The 25,435-nt window shown below is 36.4% G+C and overlaps 2 protein-coding genes across 4 annotated transcripts; one reads left to right on the top strand and one right to left on the bottom strand.

The window, feature by feature from the left end:
• Positions 1-546: 546 nt before the first annotated feature.
• On the top strand, positions 547-9,101 carry LOC107556900 (alcohol dehydrogenase 1-like). The gene is made up of 7 exons (XM_016240144.1): positions 547-638; positions 1,450-1,551; positions 1,636-1,777; positions 1,970-2,057; positions 2,570-2,789; positions 8,698-8,958; positions 9,075-9,101. Exons 1-7 carry the CDS (start codon positions 621-623, stop codon positions 9,099-9,101), a joined length of 858 nt encoding a protein of 285 aa, XP_016095630.1. The 5' UTR covers positions 547-620.
• metap1 (methionyl aminopeptidase 1) lies at positions 4,942-23,537 on the bottom strand. Of its 3 annotated transcripts, XR_001605338.1 has the most exons (13): positions 23,327-23,537; positions 21,246-21,297; positions 18,154-18,263; positions 17,972-18,032; positions 15,991-16,014; positions 12,926-13,017; positions 12,533-12,616; positions 11,954-12,092; positions 11,036-11,167; positions 10,697-10,840; positions 10,501-10,566; positions 9,391-9,895; positions 4,942-4,996 (listed from the first exon to the last, which is right to left on the bottom strand). XR_001605338.1 is itself a non-coding variant. In XM_016240181.1 (12 exons), the coding sequence occupies exons 1-12, from the start codon at positions 23,504-23,506 to the stop codon at positions 9,729-9,731; spliced, it is 1,251 nt and encodes a 416-aa protein (XP_016095667.1). In that variant the 5' UTR covers positions 23,507-23,537; the 3' UTR covers positions 9,224-9,728. The 3 variants fall into 3 exon arrangements, 2 of the variants coding, with proteins under 2 accessions (XP_016095667.1, XP_016095668.1); XM_016240181.1 differs by lacking the exon at positions 4,942-4,996 and having other exon boundaries at positions 9,224-9,895; XM_016240182.1 differs by lacking the exons at positions 4,942-4,996; positions 15,991-16,014 and having other exon boundaries at positions 9,224-9,895.
• Between the last annotated feature and the right edge of the window lie 1,898 nt (positions 23,538-25,435).

The following is a 25,435-nucleotide window of genomic DNA, read 5'->3' on the forward strand; positions in this document are numbered from 1 at the left end:
ATTTCATTTGAACCAATATATCATTTTCTATATGCCACAATGCTGTATTTTTGGTGGGTTGTTAGGACTTTGATTGATTCATTTCTTTTGAAAGAGTTTATATTTTAAATTATTCTGCAATGTAATTGAACTTTAAAACTGTAATCCTAATAAAATCTATCATTATTTTAAATAATTTTTTGTAATACAGTCCAATTTTTGCCACAGAGTTCCATCAAATTCATCTGGGTTGTGTTTACCAAAAGCACTGTAAGCCTATAGATCATAATCATATATATGATCTACTTTAAAAAATACTTTTGGGAAATGCAGCCCTGGCAAGGGGTTACCAATAATTGTCTTAGAAAATTTAGAACATCATATGCAGTATCTTTGAAATTATTTCCTGTTTAACCCAAAGTAAAATGTGAAGAAGACATGCATAGAAATGCTTAAATCCTTAATAATCTTAATATATATTTACTATATTAAAAAGTTAGTGTTACTTCAGTAAAAGAAAGAGAGGTGAGAGAGAGAGGAGAGAGATTGCTTCATCCACACAATACCAGAGTATAAAAACGAGCACCAGAGACTCTCTGCCTCTTTTTGCATTCATCACAGCAATACGACTACATTGGGAAATGGCCACTACAGGAAAGGTTCGTAAACTTGTCTGTTGGTCTCTTTTCATTTGTGCTGCAGAGCAGTTAATGCATTTTTAATATGACTCCAGTCCCTTTATATATTTAAGCTTATTTCAGTTGATCTATTGATGAACAGTTTACAGTGCAAAGAAATCTTCAAAATAAGATTCTATCTGAGCAATATAATGCTAACATTTTAACGAGAATCTCATAAGAATGTTATGAATGCTTTAAGCCATCCAGTATAACTTATGCTTAAAAATATAAGCCAGAAAACTTGCTTGTTTAAGAAAAATATGTAAGATAAATGTCTTGTATCAAATGTGATAGCTTGTGTATATGTAATTATTGCAATGCACTATTGACTTGCTGCACTTCTAATTATAATGCAATATGTCAAAAACTACTGTGTATATAAAGGCTATAATATATATATATATATAATATACAAAGACAATATAAAGAAGTCCACATGTCAGGTAAAAATGAAGTGACAATTGTATTTTTCCTGTTGTTTTTATTGGTCATTATGCCAGTTTACTGCCAAATGGAAACTATTAAACTACGCTACAACTACAAAAAATGCGCTCTGGCAATTTCATCGGGTTAATATTTACCTTTGATTGTGAAATCACAGATATTTGTGGCTCTAAAAACAGATGTTTAATGTTTCCATTGGCTTAAGCCAAACAGCTGGACAACCTCCAACTACAGTTAGACAGCGTAGATCATGCGACCGCTCAAGCACAGTGGTTATATAAACATTTGTAGTCAACCATTAAATATCTATAAAACATACTGAACCAAGTTCTTCTGTGTGCTAAAGGTGATTAAATGTCGGGCTGCTGTTGCCTGGGAGCCCAATGTGCCTCTGATGATGGAGGAAATAGAAGTCGCCCCACCTCAGGAAGGAGAAATACGCATTAAGGTGGGAAATGTCCCATGAAAGTTGTCAAATTGCATTGATATTGTTAACCATTATTGGTTAACATGTTTGTCTCCTGTTTTTAAGGTTGTAGCCACAGGTGTTTGTCACACCGACCTTTACCACCTGTTTGAAGGGAAGGACAAGCGGGGTTTTCCCACTGTCCTGGGACATGAGGGCGCTGGTGTGGTGGAGAGTGTGGGACCTGGAGTCACTGATTTCAAACCAGGTCACAAAATAAAACTACATATTCATACGCATATGGATAGTTCACTCAAAAATGAAAATTCCATCATCAATTGCTCACACTCATGTCTTCTGAATTGAATCTTTTAATGAATCGTGTTATCTGGTTACCTAACTGATTTGTTCATGAACGAAACACTACGTTAAAAATAAGTCTATGTATTCTGGTGAACAGGTGATAAGGTCATTCCACTCTTCCTCTCTCAGTGTGGAGAATGCAAGTTCTGCAAGTGTCCAAAAACAAACCTGTGTGACTGCAGCTGGTAAAAAATGCGAACAACAGAACAACTTTTCACATTATATGTAACCCTGGCCCACAAAACCATGCATAAGTTGCACACAGGTATATTTGTAGCAATAGCCAACAATACATTGTATGGGTCAAAATGATTTTTCTTTTATGCCAAAAATCATTAGGATTTTAAGTAAAGATCATGTTCCATGAAGATATTTTGTAAATTTCCTACCATAAATATATCAAAACGTATTGATTAGATAAATTAGATTTTTGATTAGTAATATGCATTGTTAAGGACTTTATTTGGACAACTTTAAAGGCAATTTTCTCAATATTTAGATTTTTTTGTACCCTCACATTCCAGATTTCCAAATAGTTGTATCTCGGCCAAATATTGTCCTTAACAAACCATACATCAATGAAAAGCTTATTTATTCAGCTTTCAGATGATAAAAAAAAATAAATAATTACCTTAATGACTGGTTTTTCAAATTTCATCCACTTGCTTTTTGGGAATGTATCTTTTTTTTCTGGCAGGTCAAGTAAATATTATGACATTATGTCTGATCCTACAACACGCTTCACTTGCCGTGGTCAGCCCGTTCTGCAGTTCATGGGCACCAGTACCTTCTCTGAGTACACCGTCATCAACCAGATTGCTGTGGCCAAGATTCAGGATGATGCCCCACTCGACCGCGTGTGTCTGCTCGGCTGCGGCATCTCTACCGGTTATGGAGCTGCTGTCAACACAGCTGGGGTGTGTATAGATGTTGTGTGCACTCAAGAAGCATCTGGACACTTAAGCCACACTTGAATGAATGTTTTTGCTTCATATAACAAAATGTTGAAACAAGGGCCTTTCATTTTGAAGAAAGAGAGCACAAGGACACTTTAAGAAAAACATTTGACTAAATTAAAGGTTAAAAGTTTATCTCAGCTGTGCTATACAACCGATAAATAAACAAAAAGTTAATATTGAGTAACTTACATTTTAAACAAGATTAAAATATTTACTTTTTAAAGTTCGTATTTCAATAATTTTACAACACATTCCAATATTTACGGTGCTCTGATGTCAGTTAATGGTCACAAGACATGCAATTAAACAAATTAAATCTTAAATTTTTTAGTAAGTGTTTTATTTTGATTGTTTTAATCATTATTATTTTAATTGTTATGATTTAATCAATTATTAGCTTATCATTAACTCACAAACCCCCTGCAGTTCACTCACTAACCCCCAGACACTCGCAAACCCCAGTGTGTTTTATCGAATGAATCAGTGCGTTCAAACAATTTGGTTGAGTGAATAATTCAATGGCTCATTTATAGAAGTTTCTCATTTCCCATTATATAAGTTTCATTTCAAAGGCGGTGGCTTCAGTAGGTCGCATATTTTGGACTTGAATGTAATTGAAGCTGTTCCATTTCAAAAAAGCAACCATTATATTCAAGAGTAAGAAATTACATTAATTACATTGATTAAGCCTCACAAGAAAAAAAACAGTTGCACAGTTGGAACACTGCTCTACCATTTAGATTTGAGGATTTGAACTAACTGTTATACTGTTATATAAAATAATTTGGACACTTTGTGTGTGTGTTTGTGTGTATGTATATATATATATATATATATATATATATTATTGTAACAAACGTTCGTAGATCAGGAAGAAGGAGGTGGGAACCGGCGAACATTTAAACATAAAACTTTAATTATATTCAGATTATGCGCTTCACCTTCTTTGCAGTAACAGCTGGGTGCATTCAAGGATCCTCTTTAATAGCATATTCCAGCCCTCTGCTTTATTAAGTGATTCACAAGTGCCTGTAAACGTTAATGTTTAACATCAAAAAACGGTTCTATTCGTCTGCAATGCAAAACGCTTCTGAAAAGTTTTGCAAGAAAATGCTATCTGTGCCAAATAAAAAGAGACAAGCATGTTAATCATTTCAATTTATGATGCAGTCAACATTTCTCTTCTCTAAGCCAGATTCTCCAGCATTTGTCTTGCTTACATAACCATCATGGGAATGTTGGGAAGCATCAGAAAATATGCAGCTGCACCCTGCAGCTTGAAACCAAACACTGATAAACACGCTAAATACTTTACATCATGTCTTTCTCAAATGCTTTCTTCGTATCTGTCTGTCTTGGCTGGTCAATTTGGTCTCAACTTGCAGAAATCGTTTTTCCAGAGTCTTCTAAAAAATGTTTAAGATGAACTGATTGAAATAGATTGCTCAGCCCTGATGCAGACATATTCAATGCCAGTTTAAAATGCTGAAACTATTTCTGAAAGGTGTAGATAAAACGAAAAGGTATGAATCTTGTACTCCAGTTCTGTCTGGCTAAAAGATAAATGATGTGAAAAGCAGCAACAATAATTGAGTACAGATGAAACTCTTGGATGACTGCAGAAAATCTGCTTTTAACTAAATATTTTCTGACATTTTATGAATTAAATGCCCATTTTCATTTATTTGTGATAATTTCTTGAGATTCAGATTCAACAGGCCAAAATAAAGGAGAAGATATACTTTAATTCAGCTTGCAAACTGTAAAAAACATTACATTTATTTTATGAGATGCATTAAACTAGCAAAGAGCACCAGTGACAACGTCTGCAACTTATCAGGCTTTCACATTGCTCTTTAAGTGGCAATGATCAGAAAATAATTAAACCATTTGTAGCCTACTTAACCTAATGTTTCCCTTAGGTGTTCACAGACGCATTCCCTCTCTAACAAAATCAATTTAATTAACTGAACCTGGTAGAAGTTCATGAAAAACATTGTACAATGTTCAATAATGTTACGAGGCACTCTTTTATCTGTGGAGACTTTTAATAATTCAATCTTGATTTGATGAGATTTGGAGAGTTTGTACCAAACAAACACGGTTGGCCTACACTGCAACGAGCCAGGCATACAAACACACTGAAGCAGACCGAGACAGCAGACCTCACACAGCCAACATGCTTCATATTTCTAACAGTAAGAACCAGTAAGATTATTATTTTGTGGTCACATATTCATGGAAATCAATATGTATGTCAGTCCAAAAATCCACAAGAACTGTATCATAGACACTTGTTCTGGTGTTGCCAACCCTCATAGTCCTCATGTCACCTCTTTTTCACCACATAATTACATTTCCAGATCGACTGTTACTATTACTACTTCATGCTCTGTAGAAATACATAAAACAAGGACAGTACAAGCTTATTGAGTGTTTGCAATCTCTGCAGGTTTGATTATATCACAGTGTGCAATGCTTGTATCATTCAGACTGTGTCTTTTTGACAAAATGTTACTCACTGGCATAGTGCGGTACGTTTGGTGCTGTATGGAACAGTTTGTGAATGCCGTGGCCACAGAGAAACCGTTTTCAGCTCACGATAACGGATACCAGGCTTCACTAGACACAAGACAGAAACAAGCTTCTTCAGACCACACCACAGATATTCCTCTGTGCAAGTCTGCCCTCTAAAGAGCATGAGTGTACAGTATATCACATCAGACAAACCAGAGCTGATTTACACCAGAGCTGCCAACTTTTGAGTTCAACTTGGAGGAAGAATTCCCAAGGGGTTTGTGGTGGGGAAAAAACAAAACAAAAAAAAAACCTTTCAGTAGAGTTTTGTCTTACATCTGGACATAGCTAGTATTTAAAGTCACGATAACTAGGACTGTATTTTTATCATAAAATTGCAGCAAAAATAGCAATGCGAGAATTGTGACATTTGCAAGTCATTCATTTTTTACAAATAATTTCTAATAATTATTGCAAATGACTGATTTAAAAATTCATTTTTTTTCTATTAATAATCGATAGCCTGCATTTGGGTCATTCCACGAAATCGGTGCCTTTTCCACATAGAAAAATTACAAAAATAAAATAAGTTTAATCAACCTTTTTTTAAATGTCCATGAAATGAAGACACCTTAAAATGACAAGAAATTGTATTGTGCCGTCTCAGGCTATGTAATTGAAATGGTCATTTTATGACTATTTTTCTACCGTTTTGGTATTTTTGTCAACCCTGCTACAGACAAGCATTACTATATACTATAGTTTAATTAGAACTATGTGATAGTTATCACATATATGAGCAGCATTTTAGTCCCACTTTTCATTGTGATTGTTTCAACTTTTGATCTTTTAAAAAATATTTTTATATTTGTCATTCAGATGACCAAGAACATCCTACTTTTGGAGTGTGACTTCATGCCATTTAAGAAAAATATATATTTTTACAAGAGAGATATTAAAAAAGGGCTTTGTCCAAAATAAAATATAATTAAAGTTACAATGGTTAATAATATTATATAATATAATAATATAATATTGTTCATCGTCTGTTTTATTACGTCTTATATTGATTTTTCCGTTCTGCTGGTTCGTCTGGTCAGAGGATAACTGGCCCCCCGACTGAGCCTGGTTTCTCCCAAGGTTTTTTCTCCATTCTGTCACTGATGGAGTTTTGGTTCCTTGCCGCTGTCGCTTCTGGCTTGCTTAGTTGGGGACACTTCATTTCCAGCGATATCGTTGACATGATTGCAAAGATATTATTTAAACTGAGCTGGATGTTGACATCACTGAATTCAATGATGAACTGTCTTTAACTGAAAAATTAGTGTTTACTATTGTCATTTTGCATTATTGACACTATTTTCCTAATTAATGCTGTTCAGTTGCTTTGACACAATCTGTATTGTTAAAAGCGCTATATAAATAAAGGTGACTTGACTTGACTTGACAATGGAAAAACCTCGAAGGATGTATCAATTATAATTTTTTACAATTTTTATGAAATTAATGTACAGTAACAGGATTGACGTCATAGTCACAGGACTGACCAGAGTAACAGGGATGACAGGACACACAATTATGCTATGGGCCTCTCAAATGGATAACTCTTTATATATTTGTGGTCACATCATACATTTTGTTTAAGGTTGCCAAGAAACAAGGGGTGGCTCAACTTCCCCACAAGCTCAAATCACCCTGCTCTCCCCTATTTCCCATACATTGCTATGATTATGTCGATCACTGTGATTTTGAAAATGAATCAGGCATTTATGAGGAATGAGGGATTTATGTCTTTGCCCAGTCAAAGTGTCAGTTTTGCGTTCTCCACACAATTACACTAGAGGGCAACGTTCCTCATTCTCCCCATGTCTTGAGTAATACACCAGAGAATAATAATCCTTCTGCTAAATCATGGAGAAAACAGTCTTATCACAGTTGACTTTTACACTAATTATGCTTTTGAATAACGTCATAAATCAAGGTTAAACTGCTCTTAACTCTGAATATCTCTTATGAACAATAGTGTTGAAAGATTGAGTCAAAAATAAATATAATAGAGACCAATAGAGACCAGCTCTCATAAAATCAAATTCAGACAATATAGTAACAATCTGCAGTTAAATATGTCAGGTAATATCTATGTATCTTTACATTCATAAGATAAGTTTTAGATCAGTATTAATGAGTAAGTGAGTGAGTAAGAGAGAGAGAGAGAGAGTGAGAGAGAGAGAGAGATTGCTTCTTGTATAAAACCAGAGTACAAGAACAGGCACCAGAGAATCTCTGCATTTCTTTGCATTCATCACAGCAATACGAATGGCCACTGCAGGAAAGGTTCGTAAACTTGTCTTTTGGTCTCTTATAGTAGTTAATGCATTTTTAATACGACTCAAACCCCATATACATTTATTTACATTGACCTATTGATCGCATAAGGAAACAATTTACAAGGCAAAGACATCTACAGTTAAGTTAATTTTTATTCCATACAATCAAATGAATGCAAAATGAATAAGACTTGTAAGACTGTTATAAATGCTTTGAGCTAGCTACTATAGCTATCTTAAGCAAACACTGGTTAAAGTTATGGGGGGGGGGGGGGGCGGTTATGGAGCTGCTGTCAACACAGCTGGGGTGTGTATAGATGCTCAAGAAGCAGTTGGACACTTGCTTTGCGTATTTTTGCTCTGTCAACGAAAACAGTTCCAAACAAGTCTCTGAGAAACACACATTAGAGATGTGTTCATTAATGAATCAATGATTCAAAGACTCATAGACCACACCTAAATATGACTACTTCCTAAATACTAGCAAAATAGTAATGCAAACTAAATGGTAACTAAACTAATATTAATTCAACAGTATGCAAAAAGCTATAAATGAAATGAGAAATATATGTCAAATGTAGTTTTCACCTGCTGCTTCTAACAAGATTCTAAATTGCCCGTCTGGTGTGATGTTTCTATGTCGCATTATAGAAAAAAATAATAATAAACAAATTTGCCAACAATAACCAATACTGTGTGGTTACCAAACAAGATTTTCAAAACCTTCTTGTAATTGCACTATTCAAGCTCTTTATATTTCGACAAAATGATATTGTCACCTGGTGCCCGAGATTAGTACTGCATGCAAATGATTAAAGAGCATATGTTGCGACTTTCATTTTTTATGGAGAAAAAATAAGACAAAAAGTGCAGATGTCACTTATTGAAGGAAATTAATACATTTTTAATAGTGTGAGTTTACAGTTTAGTTTACAACTTAAGAGTTCAAATAGCTGTGGCTTGAACAGTAAGGTGAATGTTAAGGTGCGTTACACTAGTAATTAATTTGTGTTTGTGTGAAGGTCACACCAGGCTCAGTGTGTGCAGTGTTTGGACTGGGTGCAGTAGGTCTGGCTGCAGTCATGGGCTGTAAAAACGCCGGAGCCTCCCGTATCTTTGCTGTGGATATTAATGAGCAGAAGTTTGAGAAGGCAAAGGTCTTCGGTGCCACTGATTTTCTGAATCCAAAGGCATATAATAAACCCATCTCTGAAGTACTGGCAGAACTTACCAATGGAGGAGTGGATTTCTCACTCGAGTGTGTGGGCAACACTGAAGTATCGGTAAGCCTCAACTGACACGTATATAGAAAGTGCATGTATTAACTTGCTTGTTTAAAAGCTTTCAGTGCTTGCAATTCTTCTGTGTGTGAGTTTAATGTTTTTTTTTTTTACCTCAGAGAGCTGCGCTGGCGTACTTGACCTAATGTTTCCTAGATGTTCATTGACACAGTCACTCAAACAAGATCAATTTAATTGGACCTTATGAACGCTGGTAAAAGTTCATGAAAAACATTTGTAAAATGTTCAATAACGTTACGAGGCACTCTTTCAGCTGTAAAGAGTTTTTATATATCAATCATGATTTGATAAGATTTGGAGAGACTCCAGTGTTTTATCACATACACTCGTTGCACCTCGAACCCCAACAAAACAAACATGGTACATTGCAATGAGCCAGGCATACAAACACTGAAGCAGACCGAGACAGCGGACCTCACACAGCTGACACGCTCTCTCAAACACACAAGTGCACACACGCAAAACCACTCACACAGATACCTCTGCCCTGAAGACAGAGTGTGGCGGCACTGTAACCAGGTTAAAGGCCAGTGCCTTTGAATTTACTCAGATCCAAGCTGATTAATGTGACTGTCAGGTGACACATTCAGAAGTTAACAAATCTCCATCTCCTGCCCAAATCCACTGTCACGGCCATGTGGCCAATCATCTCCTGCCCAACAGAGACCCACTGTGTGATTGGCTGATTGGTGATATGGGGCGGAGCTGTTGTATCCTCCACTGCAGAATAGGGCTGATATGACCCCACCATTCTACATTTGGGACAGGAAGTGAGCACGGCCATTATCCTCGAGGCGGCGCGTGAGGATTTCACAGCCTGTCTCTGTCACGAGGAGCGTGTGCTCAAACTGGGCTGAGCGTTTACCGTCACGAGTGACTGCAGTCCAACCATCTGGCCACGTCTCATCCTGCCAGCCACCTGCACAGAGCAAAGACTCTTAAATAAGTAATTGATTTTGACTTGCAATTGACTTCTATAGTTAATAGTATCAGTTAAAAAAAAGATTTTTTTTTATTTGAATATATTTTCAAGCGTAATTTATTCCTGTGATGCCAAGCTGAATCATTTCAGCATCATTACTCCAGTCCTTAGTGTCACATGATACTTCATAAATCATACTAATATATGCTGATTTGCTGCTCAAGATACAATTATTCTCATTATCAATATTGAAAACAGTTGAGTGGCTTAATATTTTGAGGAACCATTAGATGTTTTCTTTTCAGGACTCTTCAATGAATATAAAGTTCAAAAGAATATTTATTTGAAATTGAAATTCTGATCAATTTAATGGGTCTTTGCTAAATAAGAGTAATGATTTCTTACAAAATAAAATCTTACTGACCCCAAAGCTTTAAGGGGCAGTGTAAATGAACCAACCAATCACATGTTTGAATGCATTAACTTTGACAGCCCTATTTAAAAAAACAAATAAATAAATAATTTTTTTCTAAAAGAAAAAAATTCTAAACAAGTGCACAATTTGGATAGATAAGAAAATTATTTTGTGATTTGTCTCTAACCTTCGCAGATCATGGGCTCAATAGTAAATACATGACCAGGTTTCATCACTCCTACTGCTTTATTCTCTGTAGAAATACATAAAACAAAGACAGTTCAAGCTTTATGAGTGTTTGCACTCTCTGCAGTTTCGATTACATCACAGTGTGTAATGCTTGTATCATTCAGACTGTCTCTTTTTTACAAAATGTTACTCACTGGCATAGTGCGGTACGTTTGGTGCCGTGTGGAACAGTTTGTGAATGCCGTGGCCACAGTAGCTCCGTACCACAGAGAAACCGTTAGCCTGTGCGTGTTTCTGGATGATGTTTCCCAGCTCACGATAACGGATACCAGGCTTCACTAGACAAGACAGAAACAAGCTTCTTCAGACCACAACACAGACATCCCTCTGTGCAAGTCTGCCCTCTAAAGGTCATTAATGCACATCACATCAGAAAAACATACTGTACTATATCATGTAGGCCAAATGTCAAACTCGCATAACACAGGGTCTGTTGAATTGTTATTGTTGTTTGCATGTGCTTTCATACTCACCGGAATCGATGGCTTGCATAAGACATTCATAAGTGGTCTGAACCAATCTCTTGGCTCCCTCATCCACTTCACCCACAAAAAAGGTTTCATTCAAATCTCCATGGTAACCATTGTGGTAAACTGTTATGTCGACTGCAAGAAAAAAGTAACATATGATTGGCCAAGTGAACATTTAGTGCAATTTACCTTAAGACTGAAGATTTTTTTTCTGCATATGTTACACAGAACTCTGTAGAAAACTACACAAACTGATACAAAATTATATGATTATGCTTTCAGCTACTATTATGAGCAAAGTACTCTGCATTTAGCAGAAATCCATTCCACAGCTTTTCACACTCTGTGCAAAGTAAGCTAAAAAAAAAAAAAGCTGCAGATTCCATCTGGCTCTGGATACTGCCTTCAGCGTGAGGTCTGTTCAGTGTAAATTTGGCATTAAATGTACATAGAAGCAGTTCTCTGTGCTGTAGCCTATGATATTTAAATTAAGGTGATCAATGACAAAACACGTAGCTAGGAATAAAGAGATCTACACGTCACTGGTCATTTGTTTAGTTTACTTATCTAGTATGGCATTAACAAGAATAAACAGCTTTAATAATATGGCATTTTGACAATGGGACTTAAAATGAGCAGAAGGAAAAAAACATCAGTCTGGACAGAGTTCTGCAAGAACAAGCCAATGCATTCACAGAAATGTGAACATGTGGAAAATCAGTCACGCACAAATCTTGAATGTCCACTGAATGTTTATCTGACATTTGGACTAACTGAAATATGAAATACAATGTCAATTTAGAGGGAGGGTGATTCTATCCCTTTAAAACAGCCCTCTTGGGTGCAAAGATCAGATCTCCCATAAAGTAACGCCAGCAAGATGCATCCATATACTATGTTCACATGTATGCTGATACATACTATTCAGTATGTCCTCCTCCTGGAGGGGACGGCGGTCAGGGATCCCATGACAGATGATTTCATTGACAGAGGTGCAGCAGGACTTGGGAAAGTTGTAGTAGTTCAGAGGTGAGGGGTAGCAGTTCCTCGCTGTGCATGCCTTAACCAACAAATATGGACAAATCGTTTGGCATTAGCATCAACATTCATACAGACTTCTCAACCAGGAGGCCTCGGCAAACTTCCAAGAGGACCCCCGAGATGTCCTAAAATTATTTAAATTTTGTTATATTAACAATCTTAATACAAAACAACATAAAACAAAAATAACAAACTGGCAACGTATTTCTGAGTTTTTCATTTTTACTTTAACAAAAGTACCAAATGTACAGCTTAAATAGCAGGGCCTCTTGGACAAAGTGGGCCTTGGAGTCAAAGCCAACCACTGATTTAGAAGAAATAAAAAAAAAAAAATTCATGTGAATGCATAAGCAATTTCACCTTTCTCTTAGATAACCTGTATTTAAACATTTTGCTATGATCAGACTACCACTTTGTAAAATTTAGATTAGAAAAAGTAAAAAGGCTGTGAATTATTACCAAATGCACCGCATGGTCGATCTCCTCCGTCGTCACTCCAGGTTTCACCATCATGGCAGCAATGTCAAGGACTTCTCGAGCCAGCTGAAGGAAACAAACATTGTCTTTATTATTCAAATGTCTTTTATGTACTTGTGCTCATGATAGACTTGACAGCCTGCCATCCCACTAGACAATTTTTCAGCATATTTGCATAAATGTTGTAAATTTATCTTGTGTAACCAAGTGGGGTTCTCAACTAAAATTAGTGGCAGAACAAACTGAGGCAGAACAACTGGCATTTAAATAAAGGCAGAAAATGGCTTTCGCAACACTTAAAATTTCAACTGCTGCATTTCAATTATTATTCTTTATACAAAGGTTATCATGTGTGAAGTTATGATGTTGGTTTACCTTGCAGACAACTCTCATGCCCTCAATCTCTTCAGCATTGAGGATCTTAATCTGAGACGTCCCTTTCATGGTCTGCTCTGACTCTGACATTCCTGCAAGCAGTGATGAATTGATGAATTGGTGAGCAGTGAAATACACAGATACCCATCTACCCACAAAAGCATCTTACTATCACTCAAATATATGCACTAGCTCTGCCTACTGACCTTCACCACAACAGAATCTCAACAGCACGGTCTCCAGTCAGCTAATGAAGACAACACAACCACTTCTTACAGATAAAAACACACACACATGGTCGCTGATCCAGTGAGGTCTGGGACATGACAGTTTGGCAATGGCGTAATCACGTTCAGTTCCTGCTAGGGCTGGGCGATATGACTCTATATATCGTGTGGCAGTGAAGATAGAGATTTTATATACTGTACCGATCAAAGGCTTGGAATAATTATGATTTTTTTTTATGTTATTGAAATAATACTCATACCCTCATCATAAGAGACTTATTGTCTATGATATTATAAAAAGTAATTTATTCCTGAGCTAAATTTTCAGTATCATTATTTCAGTCTTCAGTGTCACATGATCCTTCAGAAATCATACTAATATGCCGATTTGCTTCTTAAGTAACATTTCTTATTATTAGCAATGTTGAAAACAGTTTTTGCTGCTTAATATTTTGGTGGAAAACATCATGCACTACCACTGAAAAATGTGTGGTAAAATTAAGAAATTAATAGTTTTATTTAGCAAGGATGCTAAATTTGTCACAGTTTCCTTAAAATTATAAGGCAAGGAAAGTTTATTTATATAGCACATTTCATACACAATGGTAATTCAAAGTGCTTAACATAAAAGCAACAACAATAAAACAGCGAACTTAAACTGTTTAAATTATTTAGAAATTGAATTTAAATTAATTTAAAACAGTTAAAAAATAGAAAATTATACATAAAATACAGTGCAATCAGTTCTGACGTTGCACAGTCCTCATTCAATAAATGCACAGCTAAACAGATGAGTTTTGAGTCTGCATTTAAATGTGGCTAATGTTTTAGCACATCTGTTCTCTTCTGGAAGCCGATTCCAACTGTGGGCGGCATAATAGCTAAAAGCAGACTCCCCTTGTTTTGTGTGAACCCTTGGTATTTCTAACTGACTCGATCCTAATGATCTGAGTGGTCTGTTAGGTTTATATTCAGTGAACATATCTGCAATGTATTTAGGTCCTATGCCATTGAGTGATTTATAAATGAGTAAAAGTACTTTAAAATCCTAAAAATAACTGGAAGCCAGTGTAAAGACCAGTGTATAAGGCAGCACTACTATTTTAAATATTGATAAACTGAGCAGCAAATCAGTAAATTAGAATGATTTCTGAAGGATCACGTGACACTGAAGACTGGAGTAATGATGCTGAAAATTCAGCTTTGCAATCACAGTAATGAATGACATTTTAAAAATACATTCAAACAGAAAACAGCTATTTTAAATTGTTATAATAATATTTAACAATATTGCTGTTTTTTTACTGCATTTAATAAATGCAACCTTGGTAAGCATTCAGAAACATCAAAATATCTTAATTATTCCAAACTTTTGACCATTGCACCAAGGTGGATACATTTGATTGCTATCAATTGCCACAACTGCTTTATTTACATTGAAAGCAACAAAGGAGTTCAGAGTAATGCAAAAAGACAGAGCAGGATGTAGGGGTGTGCGATATATATTGTCTGCGATAATATCTTAATTGTTGTTTTAATGATGTGAGATTTGACATTATCGAGTATATTACAAAAAACAAACAAAACAACTACAGAGTGCACACATACGTGACGTGATAAAGTCTAGTAGGTTAGACTAGTGCGAGTGCGTTCTTTCACTGCGTGATTCAGTCTATTAAAATACATTTTGAATTAACAATTCAAAATATTGATTTTATACAACAGTTCAATTAACAAGTTAATATTAAGAGACTTACGTTTTAGACACCATATTGCCTGTTTTTGCTCTATTTCGACAACAAAAATTATTCCAAACAGAACCAGAAGCACAGTCTCTAAACAACATGACGTGTTTCGTTCTTGAATGAATCAACCATTTAAAATCATTCGGTTCAATCGCAATGACTCACTTATTAACAGTGACTTGCTGCCACCTATTGGCATTTTTAATTTCACATTTAAATGATCTTTTCTTGCTTTCTTTTTTTTTAAAATCATAGCAAAACATTATTTATGCATTTGTAACTGCAGGTTAAATCATTCCATGTCCCTCTGAGCTGCATTAAACTGTGTAAATACATCTAAATGCCACTTCAGATGCAGCTTCTGTGTTTCCTCTGCATTGCAAAGATCAATTTTGTTGATACTGATTTAATTTGCCTGGTAAAAGCCCAAGAGTCTTATTCTAACCGACTGATTAAACGTAAGAATTTGACTCAAAAGATGATTCACACTTTTAGAAAAAGAAAATGGCTTTATAAAGTTACAAATGCCCATAAAAGGTAAAAATCTATTTAAACTCATTGAAAAACATTAGCTACTTTCTATCACTGCTGTGAACTAACCACCACACAGAATATGGAGAATATCAAAAACATTAGGAGTCAGCTGTGCACGGAAGTCCTTAAGATGTCAGCACAATAACACACTCAGCAAAATATTGTCTAATTATAGTTATCGATAAAATTCCAGAAAATATCAAGATATCTTTTTGTTTCAATATCGCACACCCCTAGCAGGATGTGCAAAAAATGAATAAATAAAAATAAGGGAAGTAACGCAAACCAAATTTAACCATTCTCCATTGAATTCCCAACAAAAATAAATATCGATACAAATACAACAATGGTCATATCACCCAACTCTAGCCCCAGCTGATTAACGACATCAGCCATGCAGAAACAGACAGAGCCATGCTACTACACAGACACACACTCTTGCTCACAAATATACACTCATACACTCACTGTGGAGCAAACCGCTCTTTGTAATACTGTTTAAACAAGAGGACATCACCGGACACACTGGACACACATGGGAAGCGGCGGGACTTCGTACCTGCCAACAACCCAACCTCTGCAGCTGCAGAGAGCGAGAGAAGAGCTTCAGACACACACTGCAGCAGCCCACCCCCAACACACACACACGGAGGTAAATGGAAACGTGTATAAGGTGACTTCAGGACCATCACACACACGCTCTCACAAAGAAGTCCTAAAGATAGGCACACACTCCTGAGTCCTGACCTAACCACTGGATGCTTTTGAAGACATTAGGCTTTTTCAATAGTATAGTATATATTTATTTAATGCCATGTCAGCATCTAAGGCTATTTTCATTGCAAAAACTATTTAAAAAATACAAGTATAACAAATACAATAAAAACCAGCATACAAACAAACACAAGGTATAATACACAAGAGTTTTTACATTAACATATGATAAAAATTCTAAAACTTTTTTCTGGCTTTTTCAATACATCACTTTTCTACTGTGTGAAAGCCGGGGCCCGGAGACTCAAGGATGAGCTAATAACAAAGGAATGAAAGGCTGTAACTACAGGAGCCTAATAGCAACTAATCACCACCATAATGGTTACTTACGAGAAGACTCTGCAGCATCCGCTAATGAAGGACAAATAAGCATTTATTCACAAAACAGTGATTCATGAGAGATGCTTCTATACTATAAGAAAGAAAAAAAGTGTTTGTGTAATCTCTCTTCTATACAAAGACACATATATTATCATTTGAAATATCCTTTACAGTGCCCCCAAAAGTATTCGGACACTTAAGTCACACAAACATTATGCATTTCATTGCAATAAATATTACCTTCTCTAAGAGCTTCACATTTTTCACAGTTCACAGACACACAAGCAGAGTAACTAGCAGGTTATTGATAATCTGTCTTTTTAAAAAAATGCCATTTATACACTAATGTTTAAAGTTTGTAGTCAGTAATATATTTTAATTAATTAATACTTTTATTCAGTAAAGATGCATTAAATTAAAGTAAAAATACATTTACAATATTAGAGAAAATTTTTGCATCAAATAAATGGTGTTCTTTTGAGCTGTCTAGTCATCTATTTAAAAAAAATTATCACTGTTTCCACAAAACTATTAAACATTACTGTTTTCAACATTGATCATAAGAATTGATTGAGTAGCAAATCATCATATTAGAATGATATCTGAGGAATCATGTGACACTTAGGACTGAAGTAATGCCTGTTGAAAATTCAGCTTTGCATCACAGGAAAAAAACAATATTTTAACATATTAAAATAAAAAACAGTTTTCTCAACATGTAATAATATTTCACAATATTGCTGTTTTTATTTTTACTTCTTAAAGGTTTGATTTGCTTGATTCAGACAAGATAAGGACCACAAAAACACTTTCACAAACAAATGACCAAACCTCCTCAAGTTTAACATAGTCCTAATTAAATTGGAGGATTTGTGAAAGTCATACAGTAGGCGTGGTTTTGGTTTATGTGTTCGTATACTTTCTAGGGCCAAATATGTAACACCATAAGAAACCTTTTAGTCATGATGCGTATCCAACTAACCAAATAAATAAACTAAGATCAACTACACTGAAACACACCATAAAGCATTTGGGCCTCCTTTCATAATCTAATGATTATGAGAGCATTAATCTCCAAATAATAATGATGATAAAGATGTACCAACGAGATACCAAACAAAAAACAAAGTTAGAGTTTTCTGTAAACAGAGGTAATTCTTGCACATCTTGATGCACATTTCCATGAAACTGTGGTTGATCTGGTCAGACGTGTGCTACTGCAGCAAACACTCCTCCGTTTACAAATCGAACAGTACTTCAGCAAAACTTTAAACTTCACACAGGTCTAATAATGAACAGGGCAGTCTGTTAGAAATGTGCAATGCCTCAGATAAAGGGCATGGAGCAAGAAAGCTAGTCCAGATGACAGAGGTTGATCTGAGATTTGCAGTGCATAATTTACAGAATGAGGTCTAAATTATGTGTGAAGTGATTTGCAATCTTACCCAAAGGATGATCTGCATAGTCTGGTCTCTGGATGCTGCTAGGAACAAGCCGCATGGGAGTCTGAAAACAACCAAGAAAAAGAGATGAAACTAAATGTGTGAATGCAGAAACTTGTTTTGTTCTATGCAAATGTATGTGTGCTGTAATTATCATACTCAGGTCAATGATCATGCGTCCTTACCAGTGGATAGTGGGGTCGCAGTTTACCAGTGTATCTGTACCCGGGCCACGGGTCTGTGTTGATTTCTTTCTCCACACAGTTCTTTCCCTCATCATTTATTTTGTCCTCCTCTGTAAAGGAAAAGCCAGATATTAATGATTATACAAGACATGATCTGTATTCCACATACAAAATGCTGAACTAGGGATGTAACGGTATGAAAATTTCTTATCACGATTATAGTGACCAAAATTATCACGGCTATCGGTATTATCACGGTATTGTTCAAATGTGCTGGAGATGTTCAAAAAGTACAGACACATAAATCACTTCACCAAGTTTTATATTTAAAAATCAACAAACAACAAATAAAATGACTTTTTGTTTGCATAATCACTAAAACAATAACACATTACCATGATGTTCGGATTTTAAATGACAACAGTTTAATAGCATGTTGAAATATCTAATGAAAACGTTCAAATAAAGCTTTGAAAAAGTTTCATAAAAAGGTAAACCTCACATATTAGCCTTTAAATAAAGAAAAGATATGTTTGTTTTATATGATAGTCAAAATGATAATTGATTAATAAATTATTATATGCATTTTATCTGCTCCATAAATAATTCTAGATAACTTATCTGAATTGTTTAAATGTGTAGAATCCACATAAGCTTGTTTTTCATCAACCGGTCAATTTACAGCAGAGCATGCAAATTAGGTCCGTTTTTGGCCAGACAGAAACTGCACACAGGCTTAATGTAAATATAAGTCTCTGTAAATCCACTCGCTGACAGCAGGTGGCGCTTATGGAAAAGCTGAATTAGAGCTGTTTGCCGTAACCTCCGTGGACAAAGCAGTATTGCGATTAAGAACACTTCCTTCAGGTATTACATGGTAGGCTTGCCACGATAGAAGGTGCTGACAGTGATACTGTTGTTAAGCCGCAACACCGGCTACGTCACTTGCCCACCGCGGCACCGACCTCCACCGTCGTTTAGATTTTTTTTATAGTAATAAAAATCATTTAGTTCAGTAAAAGAACAGACACTACAATTAAAAACTTAACGCAGCTGCTCAATGCAGCGTGCCGAACGACAGTCGCATCACAGATCAGATTTAATTTCTCCAGTGAGGAGAGTGAGTCGAGCTGACTGACAAGAAGAGTGAGGTGAGACAGACAAGACGATCACAGATGATTCAGTTTCTAAACGAAATGCAAAATGAAATATTTTGGATTTTGAAAAGCCTGTTGACTTTTGCCATTTATCTAAGGTGATTTCTGAAGTTCTTTTAAACATTTGTTTCTTATTTAACTGGTTCCACAGTGTTTGCTGATTTTTACTTTATTTAAACTTTGTGTAATTTATTTATTTTATTTGACATCAAGGTAGTGCTGGGCGGTATACCGGTTCATACCGAACACCTGTGTTTATTTTTGATATGATATGACTTTTTTAAATACCGCAATACCGGTGTACGTCGCTTAAACAACGTTCGGAACGCGACACTGTTTGAAAGAAGTCCCTTTTCACTGTTGCACTGTGGTGAGGGAACAGCTGTATGTGTTACTAAGCGTGAAAGTTCCGAAACTGAAGCTGTAGAACTAATAGAATGTGATGACACAGAAGAACTCATCCACAATATCCACATTGACCGCCACAAATATCCACCGCCCCCTGCCATCAGCTTCCGCGTCTCACACACACACGACCGCGACTTTAGCACTAGATTAATCAACTTTCAGACCCATTTAGTGGCTTTTTTCCATAGAATATTCATACTGACAAACCTAGCGATTTTTTTGGATAAACCTTAGCTATGGTTCAGTTGGAAGATTTTGCCAGTGCTGTCCCGCGAACGCGAGGTCTGACTTTCCCGGAGAAGTGTCACCTGTTCTGTGCAGTGAGCGGCAGAGAAGCCGCACATTCAGTTGGCCGCACTGCAGCCGACTCGTCAATAAATGAGTACAAAACAGCATTTCCTAGCATCTGTCGCTTACTGATTGTTTGGAATTATAAATATGAGCATAGTTCGTCTGTTAATATCACATGCACTTTTTTGTTCGTTTTTTTTTTTTGGTTTGTTACTCAGACGCAGGCAGTGCGCTGCATGAGACGCAAAGTATATAGCCAAAACAACCGCATAGCCGCTCTTTAGTATAGATGCATATTGATTTTATCAGATGAGAGTGACTCCTGGTTAACATGTATTAAAAGGGGTCATGTTTATTCACTATATAGTGTGTTACTTTTTGACAATATTCACTCATCATGACAGTAAAATAGGGCATTCTAAGTCAATATACTGCAGTATTTCCTCTCTCAATCAGTAGAAAATATGGTTAACACCCGGTCATGCATAAAAACAGGCTAATGTGAGTTTGACATTGTATTTTGTTGTTGCATTCAAGCAATTGACGCCGAATTGCTGCGAATTTGAAAGTGAAAGTAAAATGCGCACGGTGCTTTTAAGCTATTTAAAAGCGAAGGAAAGCAAGGAAAAGAGAGAAAATTCAAATGAACTAAAAACGAACAATTGCTTTATGCCGAATTGCCGCTATTTGAAAGTGAAAGTAAAATGTGCACGCTGCTTTTGCAAGCTATTTATAGGCAAAGGAAAGCAAGGAAAAGAGGAAACGCCCCTGCCCCCACGGAGATACTGGTATTATCGGTGTTGTCACACGTCGATTAACCGGTGGGAAAATTTCCTCACCGTCACAACCCTATTACATGGAGCGAAGATGAAAACAAAATGCCATCGAATCGTTTCTGAAGACAGTCAGAACCTTCAGAGGTACATTCATATAATTAAATCATTAATATATTCATTTGTATAATTCTTTTTTTCCGTTTTCACTCAAAATGAAACTACTCTGCGTGCACGTGAGACGGTTACTTAAAACTGTGCTTTATGCTGGACAGTATTTATTTATCACGAGTAGTTCAAATCGCGGTAATCTAATACGGTTTTAATGATAATTAAAAGATGAAACGGTAATACTAACCGAGGGGAATTTGATCATGATTTATCGTCAAACCGGTAATCATTACATCCCTATGCAGAACTGAACATTACTCAACATTGAGAGTGAATAAAACACACTACATACTTGCTTTTTTGTGGAGCTGTTTGTGGGTGGCCCAGCTGCCTTTGAAACATTCCTGAAAACATACAAAACTCAAGTTATTACTCACACAACATCAATTCTTAAAGAGCCCATAAAATGTAATGTCTGTTAGCTTTGAGGCATTTATATGTTAGTGTACAAAATTACACTATTGTTCAAAAGCTTTTTGAATGAAAATATTACTTTGATGCAACAAGGATGCACTCAACTGAGACAAGCGGCAATAATTACATTAATAATGCTACAAAGATGTGTATTTCAAATAAACGCTGTTCTTTTGAACTTTCTATCATCAAAGAATCCTGAAAAGATAGCACAGTTTCTACACAAAAATATTAAGCAGCACAACCATTTTAACACTGATAATAATAAATGTTTTTGAGCAGCAAATCAGCATATTATAATGAAGGATCATGTTACACTGGAATAATGACTGCTGAAAATGTAGCTGTGTCATCACAGGAATAAATTATATTTGAACATATAATAAAAGAGTTATTTTTAATTATAATAACACTTCATTAATACCATTACTGTGTTTATTGTATTTTTGATCAAATAAACGCAGCCTTGGTGAGCATAAGAGACTTCTCCAAAAATATGAAAAACCCTTACCAACCTCAAACTTTTGAACATAGTGTATATTTTAGCATCTGTTAATAATACTTAATTTTTATTCATTAAAATTTAACACACTCTTCCAAGAAACAGATCAAATATTTTGTTGACAAGTGACGATCTTGCAACAAATGCAAAAATTCTACTTAACAATAAATAACCAAGGTTCACAATTGTAATGTAAACTAATGGTTATTGGTTATTTTACAAAAAAGACAGAAACCTTTTGATATGTCCTGCTCCAACTTCCTATTTAAATAGGAAGTCCATAAACATACTTGAAGCCTATACTTTAGCACAATTACAAGGAATTTCACATATAATACATCACAAATCTCTGCACCATTTTACGGTATCAGACGGATAGCTCGCTCAAATATAAAAATTCTCATATATGACTTACTTTCATCTGTGGAGCATAAAACGGGATATTCTCAAGAATGACGGGGGCCAAACTACATTGAACACAATTGACTTGCAATTTATGAAATGTATGAAACATAGAAGTGTTCCACAGAAGAGAGAAATTCATACAGGTTTAGAATTACATGAGGATGAGTTACAGCGGCTCATCTAATTAGGGCGAAAGTTTGAATCAGATGGTCAAATCAGATATTGGGCTTGGCAGCACCCTGTCATCATACCAGCCTCTTAACTCAGCAAGCAGGACAGCAGATCTGCCCTGCAACAGACGCTAGAGTCCAGGGAGGTGACTCAAATATAACGAGCTGTCTACCTAGACAGCATTTTTGAGCGTATGCATAAAAATATATATATATATGATGCCCAAAATGCTGTCTATGTAGACATTTCAATTTTTTGAGCACTTCTAAGTTTTCTCTCAAAGCCCAGTGAGCTGCCAACCTAGACAGCCCTTTTAACCATCACGGGCAAGTGACTCATAAAACACTTATGATGCCCACAATGCTGTCTAGATAGGTAGCTCACTAGGGTTTGAAACCTCCACCCCAGGCTAGGAGTGCCTAAAGAAAAATCATACGAGAATGAAAAGCGGTAGGTTTAGAGCTACATTTTCTTACAGGTTGCACCAATTTACGCATCCTTTGGTCCTAAATATTTAGAAATTGCAAATAAAATAAGTAAAGGGTTGATGTGATGATTTGACAACCGAGCAGCACGCGAGCCACGTTGAGCTGAAGTCATTTAAAGCATGCGGAGCAAAGAAACCGCTGGCAAATTACATTTCCACTCCGTGTTTAGGGTTAAACATCTCAGACAAATCTGTCATCCAGAAAATCATCACGCACAAAACTTTGATGTAAACGTCAAAGCTCAGAGTAGGGTTTAAAGTGCCTGTTTGTGATGCAAGGCAGCTAGCTAGCTAACGCTGAGCTCAGTCCCGTAACGTTAGGCCGGCAGCGTGACATGAGCGAGAAAGCCCGAGCGCTTCGCTTGATTCTCAAAGCAAAGTGTCAGAGCTTCACCTGAGAGCAAAAGTATGAGCCTTGAATTCCGAGTTTGATGCAGGTGGGACACTGGAGCTTAGCTTCGCTGCGACAGCCTTCCGTCTCGCACTCCCGTGTCTCCACCGCCGCCATGCTTCTGCTGCTGTCGGTCAGAGAGAGAGAGAGAGAGAGAGCGCTGCTGTCTGCTGCTGCAGTCATCTGAGAGCAGAGGGAGGGACTCCAACACCACCTTGTGAATCATGGCAGGATGGAGTATTTATTTATCTATCCATCTATTTAATTAAATATATATCTACCTTATTGTAGCCACAATTATTGAGCAGACGAAACTGGAAAGTTAGTTCGACTACTTCTAGGCAAACGAAAATAGTTCCACAAGAAGCCAAAGCATCAAGGTAACGTTAGTTACCAAGCAACGCAGAACGAAAGCCGGAGTGGAGCTCTGTGTGTAAGTGGAGCGGAGCGGCAGAGAACAAGAGTGTCTGTCGCTGAAAGCGCTCTGTAATCACGCCACCGTGGATCCACTCCGGGTTTCTTCACTTCCCACTCACCATAGCGAGAGAGAAAACGCGTATGCGTACCTTCTCGGTACAGGTAGTTTTGAAAGAAACGAATCTTTCTGTATCAACTGAAGCAGTTGTTTACCAAAAACATTTACTATTTCTAAGCGCTCGAAACACCACAGACTAGCGGCACCTGCTGGGGGGTATTCCAAAAAGCAGGTTATGTGACATACCAGGATATGTTTGAGGATAAGCGAGCGGATAACCTCAGCCTTCGGTTCCAAAATCGGAGGTTACTTTCAGGGTATGTAAGTAACCATAGTAACTTGTTTTTATACAGTCTATGGTTATGCTCCAGGGTTAGTTCACTTCAGCGCACGTGTGATCTATTGACGATCCTTTAGTGGGCGTGGCAGCAACATTATACAATACTACAATATGTAATATAGCCGATTATATCTATATATATATTTGTATGATATGTTAATGATGAAGCGCTAATATAAGTAATAAATAAGGTAATATTTTATTCTAATATGGTTATTATTTATTTTATTGCCATATATAACAGTTATCTGTATAAATTATAAAACAATATGATAAGGTCATGTTTAATATATTATATTTATTTAATACATTTTATATTATCATCTCGCACATGGATTTGCATTTTCTATAATGTCTAAATTCTAAATCAAAATACATATCTGATGTGACTTAATATATAATTAGCATCAAACAAACAATATAATTCATATTCTCGGCTTCCGCTCACGCTAGGCCGCCGTGCTTTTCGGTGCGAAACTACTTTGTTTGGTCTTCCAAAAGAGGACACGACTACAAATCAGTGGTTAAGTTGTATTGACAACACTGTAACAGAACAGTCTAACCCAAATATTCAGGTGGGTATTCATATTTATGGAGGACTGTTTCCTGATCCTGGAAGAGTAGACTACAATGCCGGCAGTTCTGACTCTCAGTCTGTAAGTACGTTTTCATTTAAAGGATTTGCCACTGACGATTCAAACGTGAGTTTTGGGCAGTGTAGAGTAGCGCTTGTTGTTTGTCATTTCTCCCATCACAAATGCAGACAGGGTTTTATGTTTACGTTTTAAAAAGACAGTATAAGTCATTATAATCAGTAATTATGTCCCCACTGGATGCAACAAATGCCTCGTTTGTAATGGGTTTTCATGTTTTTGTCTCGTCGCTCCGGCCGGACACGGCATCAACAGTATGTGAGGGGCGTAATATTTCCGTCTCACGCTTGAGGTATTCGGCCAATCACAACGCATTGGATAGCTGGCCAATCACAGCACACCTTGCTTTTTCAGACCGATGAGCTTTGTAAAAATCGACGCGTTTCAAAAAGGCTGGGCATAGAGGAGAAACAATAATGTACAGTATGTGGAAAATAATGTGTTTTTTTTTTTTTACTTTAAACCGCATAAACACATTTCATTACACCAAATACACAAATATTGTTCTTTTTAGCAGCATCATATGACCCCTTTAACCAGGAACATACTCTGAGTTGAATGAACTTACTCCCGGACGCGTTTTTGGAACCACATATCTCGAGTAAGCAAGATTTGGGGTTAATCAACCGAAAGTTCAGGGTTTA

The sequence above is a fragment of the Sinocyclocheilus grahami genome, unplaced genomic scaffold, assembly GCF_001515645.1.
Source record: "Sinocyclocheilus grahami isolate Dianchi unplaced genomic scaffold, SAMN03320097.WGS_v1.1 scaffold583.1, whole genome shotgun sequence".
Taxonomy (NCBI): domain Eukaryota; kingdom Metazoa; phylum Chordata; class Actinopteri; order Cypriniformes; family Cyprinidae; genus Sinocyclocheilus; species Sinocyclocheilus grahami.